The 13253-nt window shown below is 46.1% G+C and overlaps 1 protein-coding gene across 1 annotated transcript in view; it reads right to left on the bottom strand.

The window, feature by feature from the left end:
* NOL10 (nucleolar protein 10) overlaps positions 1-13253 on the bottom strand; it is a 100327-nt gene that overhangs the window by 23063 nt on the left and 64011 nt on the right. Inside the window, exons 14-16 of the mRNA XM_058668279.1 lie at positions 3145-3271; positions 1287-1366; positions 644-742 (exon numbers count right to left, since the gene is read on the bottom strand). Coding sequence (XP_058524262.1) covers positions 644-742; positions 1287-1366; positions 3145-3271 — 306 coding nt within the window. The remainder of the gene's footprint in view (positions 1-643; positions 743-1286; positions 1367-3144; positions 3272-13253) is intronic.

Below are 13253 nucleotides of genomic sequence, written 5' to 3'. Positions count from 1 at the left end.
ATGTCTCCATGACCAGAGACCCGCCAAAAGTCAGCAAGAAGTGGGAATTGGTAAAGCTCAACCTACCAAAACACTGAAAATTCACTGGATAACCTCATCAGACTTTACTTCTTAATTTAAAATTGTATTGTATTTATTTCAAAGGCAGAAAGACAAAGATACAGAAACATATCCTCTATCCACTGGTTCTTTCTGCAAATGCCTACAACAGCCTTGGCTAGCCCAAGGCAGAAGTTAGAAGCTTCCAACTCCATCTGGGTCTCCTATATGGGTTGCAGAAACAAGAACTTAAGCCATCACCTTTTGTTCCCCAGGATACACATCAGCAGGACACAGGGCTGGAAGCAGAGTTGGGACACTCGGATATGGGCGTGGTCATCTCAAGCAGCAAACACTGCCCCAGCCCAGGAGATTTCTTCATGACAAGCGGTCCTTCTACTACCATTGTTCCGTTAATACCATTACCACAAGTTCATAATGATAAAGCTGCAAAGAGGGCCCAACCCCACACCCAACAAAACACTAAAACTGTTAGTAAAAGGTGGGAAAACCATGAAAAGAATAGCCTATTTTCTTTGGAACAGAACATGAAATGAAAGCTAGGTATGTCTCTGGAGAACACAACCGTGAACACAAGTTGTACCTTTAACTGGACTCTCTGTGCACGCGTTTCTTCTATCTTCTGCCGAATTCTGTCTTTCCTGTATTCTTCATAAGCAAATGGATTTACCATCGATTTTACCTTTTCAAAATGAACAAATGATTAGCAGCATGTTTAATATACACGATGACTGTTACGTCTAAGAACAGATTCTTTGCAAATCCTAAGAACGCTTTCCTCATTTATTTATTTTCAACACTGAGTGACAGGGATAGAGAAAAAAAGAAAGGTGCAGGGAGGAAGATATAGGAAGTGGAGGGGAGGAGAAGGAAGAGATCCCTCTACCACTACTGGCCCACTCCTCCAGTGGCTGCAATAGTTGGGCCTGGGCCAGGTGAAACCCAGGATCCTGGAACTCCATCCCAATCTTGCATGTGTGTGGCAGAGGCCCAAGTAATTGGGTCAGCTTCCCCGTCTCCCTAGGGACACCAGCAGAAAACCGGATGAGAAGCAGAGCAGCTGGGACGTGACCCAGCACTGTGATGCGGGAAGCTGGAGCTGTGGGCACTGGCCCAACCTTGCACTGCCAGTGTTGACCTTGTCAGTATGTTTTATGAAAGTGCAAATAGAGAAGAAACAGCTACAGATTGCCCACTAGCATCTTAAAGCAACATTTTGTATGCACCTTGTGATAGAGTCTTATATCCATGAAAAATCCATGCATATATGCCCGGAGGAACGGTGATCCGATGAGATGTGTGAGCCCTGGAGGAGTTAGAGAGGGGACAGATTCTGATGAAATTCTGATCAAAATTAAGGTCTTTCCTAGACAACAACTTGATGATAATAAGCTTTTACTTCTGGAAAAAAAAAACCTTAAGGATTAGAATTTTTATATCTACACAGAAAATTTAATTAATTTCATTAATATCATCCTTATATTAAACACAACATTAAGTATCAAAATAGTGAGACAGTCATCACAAACTCTGACAGACTGGTAAAGAGGGTTTCTGGATCCTGCAAACCAATGCAACTTAAAAACATATTGGGAATCCACATGAAGTTGTTGATTTTCATATCCCCAAGTAGAAAGAGCAGCCAACATTCACTCTAACACATGTAAAAACACGTGTGTACGTTAGCTGCACATGCTAACACACAATGAAGTCACTGGGGAGCGAGGACAGTCTACACACAACAGCGCCTGGGGACCCGGGTCACACACCACCTTCCCTCGGCCTCTCTGGCTCCAGCAGGTAGCACTGAGAGTGGTGCTGATGGTCACATAAGGACCCTGCACTTCGGCCACAGAGATAATTAACTGCAGAGTTTTAAACAGAAAAAGTTGTAAGACTACCATCATCTAAACAAGATGACATGTAATAAACCAACACAATAAGCCCACATCAGGCTACTTGAAATGTTCAAGGTGTCAGGCACTATGCTACCTACCTAGCCCTTCTTACAGTAATGTAACAGGGAATATTCCATGGAACACTGTGGGGATAACAAACTAAGGCTTGCCAAAAGCCATAAACAGGAGAAGAGTTAGAACTTGCAAGCATTCACTGCTACTAAGGCTGCACTAAAAATAACCCTGCGCTGAGCGTCTGGCCTGCAGGTTCTGGTATCTGTGTCCGAAGCAAGGCCCTGGTGCAGTTCTGGCTCCTGGCTCCCAGCAGGGGACAGCTGAGCCCACTGGGCCCCTACTGCCCACACAGCCACACCTGGACTGAGTTCCTGGCTCTGCAGTTCTTTCTGTAGCTCTGCCTTTCAAAAAAAATAAAACAAACCCTTTAAAAAAGTATTAGCAGATATTAGAATTACCTAGGTACAGAACCTCTGGGTTCAGCCCCAGCCCAGGTATGCTACCTGCACCCTGCTGGTCCTCAGTTTCTTCATCAATAACATGGACTCCTAAGAGTTCCCACTGCACAGGCGGTGAGGATTAAATGCACAGTATGTAAACTGTTTAAATGTCACAGGGCAAGCAGTAAGCTATTCTGGGAAGACATGTTTTAGCCTGTATCCCTTAAACATAAACTACTCAAGTGGTACTGTATTTTCAGATTCAATCTGTGGGTTCTCAGTTTTGGATTATGTACTTTTAAAATAAACCTACAAGGGGCCAGGATTTACTTCTGATCTGAGATATTTTCAAACCCTTATACTCAGCACTTGAAAATCAACCACTATTTTTCTGGCAGAGATTTTTCTATATGTAGCTAGTATGGGAACAGAAACTATTCCCCATTGTAGGAATGAAAAAACCTTAGTAGGCTAAATTTACCTGAACCTCTTTTCTATGCAGACATTACAAGTCTGACAATGTAACACGTGTAATACCTGACCTGGCCTGTACAGAATGTTCAAAGTACAGCATTAATGTTTAATGTAATAGCTACAAGGGAAGGTTTTGAAAACTGCAATAACATGGTTCAGTCAATTCTAATGTTCAAAACTCAAAAAAGAAAATATTTCAAGAACACTATATATATTTATATAAATTTATACACACACACACACATATATTTTTTTACCTAAATTTTCCAGGTCTTTCTTGGTTACAAATTTGTAATCATCGTACACGGTGCTTTCCGGGTTCTCTTCTAACTCTTCGGTCAGGTTGTCCAAGAAGGAGCACCAGCGGGGGGCAGGACCCAGGACCTGTGGGAGGTGGGGTCAAGATGGAGCTCAGCGGAGGCAGGAAGAGCTCCACAAATGTGAGTTCTAAATCCTTGCTCCCATTGGAAGTACTGAAAACAGATTGCAATATGTATAATGAACAGGTGATGAAGTCAGAAAGAAGAGCTGAGGTCTAAGGAACGCTGGGACATTAACCACCATTCACACTATCACATACAAGCAGATTATCCAGGTACCTTTTAACAACACGCATTCATTCGCCCATCACCTCCCTCACGCCACAAGAACAGGGTGGGAAAACCACGGGGAGAGCTGAGGTTCTTGGAACCACACGGCTGTCTGCTGCCAATTAGCCTTTTTAAAGATTTATTTATTCTTATTGGAAATGTACATTTACAGAGAGGAGAGATAGAAAGATCTTCTGTCTGCTAGTTCACTCCCGAAATGGCAGCAATGGCTGGGGCTGAGCTAATCTGGAGCCAGGAGTTTCTTCCGGGTCCCCTACACAGGTACAGTGGCCCACTGTCTTAAAGCTGCAGATCCAAAGCTTTACCACAGAATGAAGCATTCCCCAAGATGCAGTCCTGTCTTCACGCAGACAGGAGGGAAGTGCATTAGCACCACTATTCTAGAACTCACCATAAACCTCTCGGGTGTAAGAACACATTGTGGTGAGTCCACTCTAGCTCGGCTCCTCTGCCAGGGGACACCACTCACTCAAAATAAAGGAGAGCCACTTCCCAGTATGCTTGGGGGCTTGGGTCCAGACAAGCCACACGTGTCCTTTCCCACACTGTAAATCAGCTCCACATTGATTACAACACAAGCGCTATACAGCTTACTGTTGTAGTACTTAGGGAATAATGAATGGCAAGCAAACCACCTGATAATTATTTTTGCAACGATTTCCAGCCGTGAGCTGACTTTCAGTCAGCTGCAGATGGGGGTCCCTAGACATGGACACCCATGTAATTTCCCCTTTAAATCTGCCATAAATGCAGACTTCGGTTGCAGTAGAAAGGACACACTGGGCCAGGGCAGCACCACAGCTCAGCAGTCTTTCAGTCTTCTTTGCAAGGTTCCACAACATTCCTTTTGATTAGTTATCTGGGTCTTAATGGAATTGTTCTTTTTTTTTTTTCTAAAATAAACATTTAAAAAATTATTTATTCATTTTGAACACCAGAGTTACACAGCAAGTGGAAGAGACAGAGAAAGATACTTCATCTGCTCTTTCATTCCCCATGCGGCCACAATGGCCACTGTTGTAGTAGACTGAAGCTAGGAGCCAGGAACTTTGGGTCTTCCAAATGGGTGGTAATGGCCCAAACACTTGTGACATCTTGTATTGCTTTTTCAGACCATTAGTAGGGAGCTGGATTGGAAGAGCATCCAGGATAGCAAACAGTATCCATGCGCATGGAGGTATCGTAGGCAGGTGCTGTGTCTGATGTGCCCGGTGCTGCTCCCAGGATACATCTGGCCATCAGTTGTATGTAAGCTGTTCCCATCAGACATGTACATTTCCCAAGTTCTGTGTTCAATAACTTGCATTTCGAATGTTTCTTTTGGCACTATTCTGAGGCTCTCCGTAACTTCCTTTTGGCAGTGGCTTTTGCCTTAGTCCCCAGCGTTGGGTGCAGCCTGGCTGCGGCACCCACCACAACCACCACCTGGCAGGGAGCTGCAGTTGTCCCAACCCCAAGGCCTGAACCCCTCCCAAACTCCAGAATTGTTTTCAATTGCATCTCAGGGGACAGATCTAGCCATGGCAAGTTATCCCTGCAACCAGATTCGTGGCCATTAAATCTTACAGGAGGAAATCTTTCCATCAAAAACAAAATTAAATCTAGTGGTTGACTTTATTAATTCCATTTCCTCAGTTCCTTTTCAGAGAAAAAAACACCGGATCCACCAAAACAAAGCTGAAATTTCTGATCTGCAGTGGTATTAACTGCATGCTTATAGCTACCAGAGAGCTTTCCCTGGAGGCCTGCCAGCCAGTGCAGTGCCAACACAGAGGTCAAACAGAGCCAACAAGGAGGGCTTACCTCAACAAGGAGCCAACACCTCTGTCTTACCTACAGTGGTCACAGAATTAACATGTACAGATACCTACTGCCTTCATAGCCATAGCGTACAGTAAACTTCAACTGATCTTTAAAACTGCAGCCGTGTTCTTCCTAAAGCTCAGGTTCTGCACTTGAGGAAAAGACCTCTTTTAACCATCAATGGACTATTACTACATTATCAAATGTTCCAGGCTTCCTGCATGCAATTATATTGCCACATTTTATACTTCAGTCAAAACTGATCATTATACACTATTACACGTATCCTGAGTTCTGCTTCAGCACACTGGTGAGGACTGTTCCAGTCCCATCACCTGGTAAGGACCTTCCAGTAATAACCGCTAAGGGTATCTTTAAGTCAGGTACTAGGGTTGGGGCCCGGTGTGTTAAGCCACTGCGTGTGATAACAGCAACCTACAGTGGAGGGCTGGTTTGAGTTCTGCTTCTGCTCCAGTGCCCTGCTGTGCACCTGGGAAGGCAGTGAGTGATGACCCAAGGATCTGGGTCCCGGCACCTACATGGGAGAGCAGGCTAGAGTTCTGGGCTCTCAGTTTGGGCCTGGCCCAGTCCTGCTGGTTGCAGCCATTTGGGGAGGTGAACCAGTAGAAAGTCTCTCTCTCTCTCTCTCTCTCTCTCTCTCTCTCCCTCTCTCCCTCTTTCTCCATTACTCAACCTTTCAAATAAAAATGTTCGGCCTCCCCCAGGGCGGCCAGTGCACCATGTGGTGCCAGGCTCTGCCTGCTGGCCGCCCGGCCAGGGAGCTCTGGGGTACTGGTTGTCTGAATCGCTGCTTAGGTAGCTACTTGAGTCAAGGACGCTAAGTCACACTGTCTAAGGCAGAGGCCAGGACAAGTGAGGGACTGAGATAAGATGAGTCAGACCAACCACTGGCAGGCGCATGATCTACGGCTAGGGACAGGCCCAGTTGGGGAGGCATGGGGACACCTTAACTGGGTTGAGGTTCCCACTAAGGGGCACGTGTGCTGGAATGGGGGATGCATTCTATCTAGGAAACAGTTGTAGTCACCAGAGGCACTAGTGTGGGCTGGGATTGGATCCACCAGGCCAGTTCAGATCCCAACACCATCTGGTGTCATGGAGAACCAGAGGGTAGATGTGGGACTGATTAGGCTGGGTCTCACTCCCCTCTTGAGCCATGCGTGAGCTGTATGTGGGTATGGACGAGCCATGGCCGGGCTGAAACATCCAACAACAAGAACCAGAATGGGGTGAAAGCCAGCCAGGAAAAGCCACTGTTCCTGCTAGGACTGGAGGTGAACTGGGTAGGGTTGGCTCAAGGAACCCCTGGCATGCGCAAAATCTGCCGTTGGGAGGGGTTCTGATGGAGGAGCCTGGGCAACTCCTCTGGCAGGACATAGTCCCTGCAGGTTAGCGCAAGAAGCATGATAGGAAACAGCCCAGAATAGGCTATGGAAAGTTTCCCAATGGCACACATTCAGCATGGGTCAGGAGCAGACCAGGCTGAATCAGTTCATGTCACCCACTGGCAAATCCAATCACCAGAACAGAGTGTGGGATGAGCCAGGTTTGGTCACGACAAAACAAGCACACATTACGGAATGCCAGGGCGTGGGTGCCTGTACTGGATATGAATGCAGCATCCAACCAGCACACGTGAGATCCAGGAAGGGAGGGGCAGAACCGGCAGGGGGATTAAGGGGCTGGTCCCCTCGCTGGACAGCTACTCCCGCTGGAGAGCGTGGGCTGGGATAGAGACAGACCAGACTAAGCAAGGCTACATCACCTGTGCGCTGCATGTGGATTAGACCAGGGAAAAGCCAGGCTGGGCTGATTATTCCTGCTGGTGCAAGCATAAATTAGAGTGGGTGAGGGATGTATGGACATAGCTGCAGAAGCTGGCACTGGGGACTAATTCTGTCAAGTCAAACCACACAACCACCTAAAGAGTGCATAAACCGGGACAGAGAAACCTGAGAGGGAAAAAGTGGGTTCCCCTTTCTTGGGTCACTATTCCCGTGGGAGGGCATGAAAACTAGGATGGGAGCTGGGATGGCTAGATAGAGAGGCACTCAACAACACCCGTGAGGGCTGGATGGTTGAGTTGGTTAGATAGAACTAAGCTTTAATACCCATTGACAAGTGCCAGAGCCAAATGGGATGGGGGACAGACTGGTCTTCTGCTACACATACTGGCAAACCAGGGTAGGGGGCGGGCCTGGTGGGGGTTATTGTGGGTCGCCCCAACTAGGCTGCAGCTCCCACTGGTTGATGTAAGGGACGAACCAGACTGGACTGCAACACCCATTGGATCCAGTGCAACTCGGGACTGAAAACAGAACCAACCCAGCAATTGAAACCACCAGCTGATTGGGGTGATGGACTGTGCTGGGCCCTGCGCTTGCTAGAACATACAAGAAACTAGCCTGGGAATACCTCAAAGTTTCTTTGGAGATCTCCCCAATCGAACTGCTGGACTCAGAACTCTAATCAAGAAAAGACAGAAGACAGAGCAGATCAATCATTCATCTCAGCTATATGTTGGCAGCGAAATATGGGGCACACGGAGACTTTATAATGGACCATATCAATCAGTGGACGACCCCATCGAGCGAAACTGGCAGCGATTCATAACCGGAGAACTATTAACACCACTCGAGCACATATCTCAGAGCATGCCCCACATCCGGGACTTGGGGTGGGCGGGAAACCGGGTGGGGCTTCTCCCTCAATATCCCCCTTTACCTCAGATACATGATGGAAACAATATGGACATAACAGTATTACCCACTTCCCTATCCCCCTGAACCTTTTTTTTTTCCTTTTTCTTTCTTTAACTGTAATTAACTATATAAAGATTGTCAACAACAATACAATAAAATAGATAAAAACAAAACAAAATAAAAAAAAACCTTTAAAAGAATAAAAAATAAAAAAAAATGTAAATCTTAAAAAGTCTGGCTTTTTTCATCACAGGTCAGTGAAATCAGAAAAAACAAGTGATTAATCACATAGCCAGAAGAGGATGAAGATGCTCACATCCACCAAACCAGGTGAGGATGCCTGCATTTCCAGACAGAAAAGGACCTGCACCTACTGACACCCACTGGGACGGTCACAACTATTGGCACTCAAGTATCTGCATCTCAATTCATTCCAGTGTAAGAATCAGTTTTATTTATTTCTTTATTTTAAAGATTGATTTATTTATTCAAAGGACAGAGTGACTGAGAAAGCATGGGAGACAGGGACTGTCCCCAAATTGCCGCGACAGCTAGGGCTGATCCAGCCAAAGCCAGGAGCCAGCAACTCCTACGTGGGCCAAGCACTTGAGCCATCATGTGTTGCTGTCCAGGCACATTCGCAGGGAACTGGACCAGAAGTGGAGCAGTCAGGGCTTGAACTGCTACTCAGATATGGGATGCCAGTGTTCTAAGCAGTGGATCAGCACACTGCACCATAATGCTGGTCCAGGAAAAATCAATTTTAAATTAGAAAAAAACACGTGCCATAAACCTAGGACAGCCAGTCAGACCGCTGCAATTACAACCCGCCTTTAAGGTCTACGTTACACATGCTTAATTCCAAACTCAAGATTCCAATAATTCTGGTGATAGACAAAAGTGACTAAAGGTGGGGAGGAAGCACAGTGAAACAGGGAGTTGACAGGATACCCCTTTCTCTGCTTCAGTTTTCCAAAACTGCCACACCCGACGCTGTGCTGAGACAGAAACCCAAGACTCTGAATAGATGGTGTGAACAGATCAGGGGTTACTAAAGCAAGAACAATGTGCTGTTACCATGACAGGCAACCAAAACATACTAAAGCAGCAGCATTCCACCAACAGTCCTCCCTCAGTCCCTGTGGGGGCTGACCCCAGGACTCTGCCATGGCCATCAACACCCGAGCATGTACCAGTTCCTGATGTGGGCCTATACTGAATCTGGGCATTTTTTCTCATCATTATTCCCTAAACAACTCAGTTTAAGTATTTGAATAGCTTCTACACAGCATTAGGTAAGATAAGTTATCTAGACATGATTTAAGTTAGGAGGGCATGCACAGGTTATACACAAATACCCCCTCCCCCCATTTTAAGTGAAGAGCCTAAGCATGCATGGCTTTTGGAATTTACTGGGAGTCCTAGAATCAATCTCCATTGGATATTGAGGCGAAAATGCTATTGCACAGAACCTACATACATCCTCCCAGACACTTTAAATCAGCTTTCCATAGACAATTTTTAAAGTTCTATTAATATGAAGGTCAGAGTTACAAGGACTGAAGGAGACCCTTTATCCACTGGTTCACTCCTCAAATGACCATGACAGCTAGGTCTGGGCCAGGCCGCAGCCAGGAGCCTCACTGTGTCTCCCACATGGATGACAGAGGCCTAAGCACTTGGACCATCTTCCACTGCTTTCCCAAACTGCAAGCAGAGAACTGGCTGGAAATGAGGCAGTTGGGATGGAACCTGTGTCCGGATGGGCTGCAGGCAGTGGCCTTAACCACCAGTATACCACAACGCCAGGGCATGATAAGATAATTTCATTATTTTATATTCTATTAATATGAAAGATAAGAAAAAAATTGATAATACATCAGCAAAGGAACTGGAGGCTATCACCAATGAGTCAACCAATGATTTAAAAGACAACAAATGAAAAACTTAACTACTTCACTTGTTGGAATTATAGCAACAAACAAATAACAACAAAATGAGCTTATGCATGGGAAACTTTAACTGATACATTTATATTAGCACAAAGAGGAGTATGATATATCCAAGGACATGCAGATTATTTTAAATATTCAATTATAAAATTTCCAGAATGAACAATAGCACACATAGTAAAGAGCAAAGACGAAAGATGAATGAAAAGTTGATGGTGTAGTGGAATGAGCCAGGGGAAAGACAGAGGATGTAAAACTAGAAGCACTGAATGCATAAAGGCCAATTTATGCCATTTCCATTCACTGCATATTAACTATATTCTAAGTGTAACATATATGTTCTAAAAACAAGTTCTAGAATGAAATCTGAAAGTAAAAAGAGCTGTTTCAAATATAGTAACACTTTTTGGAAGCACAACATGATTCTTGCTAACTAAGAGTTACTAAACGCTAAGTACCAAATGACAAACAGGAGTAAAACAACAGAGAGAAACAATACAGTATGTCATGGGATTGTGCCGGCCCTGAGTTCATGTACAAGTTCAAACCTCAGGTCCCAAGCCATGATGCTAAGAAGGTGAACACTCAATTGCAGTATTTGGAGCTGAGAGCTTCCGGCAGTGACTGGGTCGGCTTAGGTTGTTCCAGTGGAGTCCCGCAGCGGCTTCCCAAGAACAGATGGACTGGGGCCCGGCGGCGCGCCCTAGTGGCTAAAGTCCTTGCCTTGAAAGCCCCGGGATCCCATATGGGCTCCGGTTCTAATCCCAGCAGCTCCACTTCCCATCCAGCACCCTGCTTGTGGCCTGGGAAAGCAGTTGAGGACGGCCCAATGCATTGGGACCCTGCACCCGCATGGGAGACCCGGAGGAGGTTCCTGGTTCCCAGCTTCGGATCGGCGCGCACCAGCCGTTGCGGCTCACTTGGGGAGTGAATCATCGGACGGAAGATCTTCCTCTCTGTCTCTCCTCCTCTCTGTATATCTGACTTTGTAATAAAATAACTAAATCTTTAAAAAATAAAATTAAAAAAAATGCAATCTTTAGGTTAAGTTAAAAAAAAAAAAAGAACAGATGGACTGACATGGACATTCCCCTCTTGCCTGTGATGCTCTGTGCCTCCCTGGACTCTGCCAGCAAGGAGGTTGCTACCAGGTACTCAAGCACTTGGGATCCTGGTACCTACTAGGGATAGCCGGGTGAACTTCTGGGCTTGGCCCTGGCTGCTGTGGGCATCTGGAGGTGTGAGCTAGTGGTTGGAAGATCTCCACCTCTCTGCCCTTCACATAAAAAACAAATAAAGCAATCAAAACCAAAATACGATGGTTCAACAGCTGCTGAACCAATGGGGTGCCAATTTTGGAGTGTGACCCTCCCAACTCTGGCTTGGGGCGGCCACTGGTCTTACCGCTGAGACGTCAGGACGCCTGCCTCGCCCGTCCGGGCCCGGGTCAGACACTTGGCTCCAGCTACTTACTTCAGTTTTCTACTAAAGTCAACCCTGAGAGGCTGTGGTGATGCTCTGCCACCCACATGGGAGACCTGAATAGTGTTCCCAGATTTTGTTTTGTACCTGACCCAACTCCAGCTGCTGCACGCATCCGGGAAGTGAACGAGCAGGTGGGAGCTGTGTTTAAAAAACCAGCAACTGGGGCTACTGCCGTGGCATTGTAAGTTAAGCCTCTGTAGCACTGGCACCCCACGTGGGCTGCAATTCAAATTCCAGCTGCTTAGCTTCCAATTCTTGCTAATGGCTTGGAAAAGTAGCAGAGGATGGCCCAAGTCTTTGGGTCTCTGCATCCTAATGGTGTTAAGAGGTGCAAGATCATGCCAGACTAATCTAGGATATATTAGGGAGTCTTCATTAACCAAGTTCGAAGACAGCAGAGCTCATTAGAAATTAGCAAATTACAAGCCTATGTGGCAATCCAGTCTGAATTGAAACCCTGAGAGGAACAACTGGTCATTACCATGAAACCTGTCCGTTAAATTGAAGACCTATATTGCAGCTTCCCCAGCAATTCTATTTTCTAATTTTGCTAAGAGATATGCAGCAAACAACCTGGACCTACCTACAAAGCTATAAACATTCACCTTTTCCTTGCTTCTCTGTTTATATCCCATTACTGCTGGGCCTCGCCTCACCTCTCCTAAACTCTTGAAAGTACACAAATTAGAAACACAAAGCGTTTGCATCTTCACTGACTCGCTCAAGCACTGAACGGAGGGTGAAGAGGGGCCACGGTCGGGGCTACCTGTCCTTGGAGTCTGTATGCAGGAAGCCAGAGAGCAAGCTGCTCTTGGGGAGGCCAAGAGTTGGAATGCTAGAGCGATGATAGCACAGGACCAAGAAACAGCCCCTCCCTACCATGGGCTTGTGCAACAACATAATCCTGCCCCTTCCTGGTTTCCAGCTGATGACAGGTGAGGGACACAGGTGGGTAGAACGGACCCCATAGGTAGGGGAGGCATGGCTTCCAAGCTTGTGACCCTGAACTAGCTAAGACTACAAAGGTGACAGCCCTGGATGAAGTTCTAGGCTCCTGGCTTCAGACAGATCAGCTCTGGCTATTGCATCCATTTGGATGGAAGATCTCTCTTTCTCGCCTTCTCTCTCTGCAACTCTGTCCTTCAAATTTTAAAAACAGGGCCCAGCGCGATAGCATAGTGGTTAAAGTCCTCACCTTGCACGTGCCAGGATCCCATATGGTTGCCAGTTCTAATCCCGGAGGCCCTGCTTCCCATCCAGCTCCCTGCTTGTGGCCTGGGAAAGTAGTTAAAGACGGCCCAAAGCCTTGGGACCCTGCACCCACGTGGGAGACCCGGAGGTGCCCCTGGCTCCTGGCTTTGGATTGGCTCAGCTCCAGCTGTTGCGGTCACTTGGGGAGTGAATCATCGGATGGAAGATCTTCCTCTCTGTCTCTCCTCCTCTCTGTATATCTGCCTTTCAATAAAAGTAAATAAATCTTTAAAAAAATTTAAAAATAAATGTAAATTTAAAGATTGCAAAAATTAAAAACAAAAACAAAACACAACCCTGCAAGCTGAAACCAACCTGTTTCCTGTATGAGTAATCGATTTTAGGTACTTCCCTGGGATAACAAATACTACCTAGTACAGTGTTACAACACAGAAATTTAAAAATGGGCCAGAGAGCCCTGACAGGAGGGACATCACGCTAGGCCTCGGAAAACTTGGAGAGGTTAGGGTTTTATATTCACCACGCTAAATAGCTTCTTTCTCTCTCTCTCTCTCTCTCCTTTTTTTAAAGAAAGGCATAT

Source organism: Ochotona princeps, chromosome 8 (assembly GCF_030435755.1).
Source record: "Ochotona princeps isolate mOchPri1 chromosome 8, mOchPri1.hap1, whole genome shotgun sequence".
NCBI lineage: Eukaryota > Metazoa > Chordata > Mammalia > Lagomorpha > Ochotonidae > Ochotona > Ochotona princeps.
The sequence above is the reverse complement of the archived record's forward strand: the minus strand, read 5'-3'. Positions and strand labels throughout refer to the sequence as shown.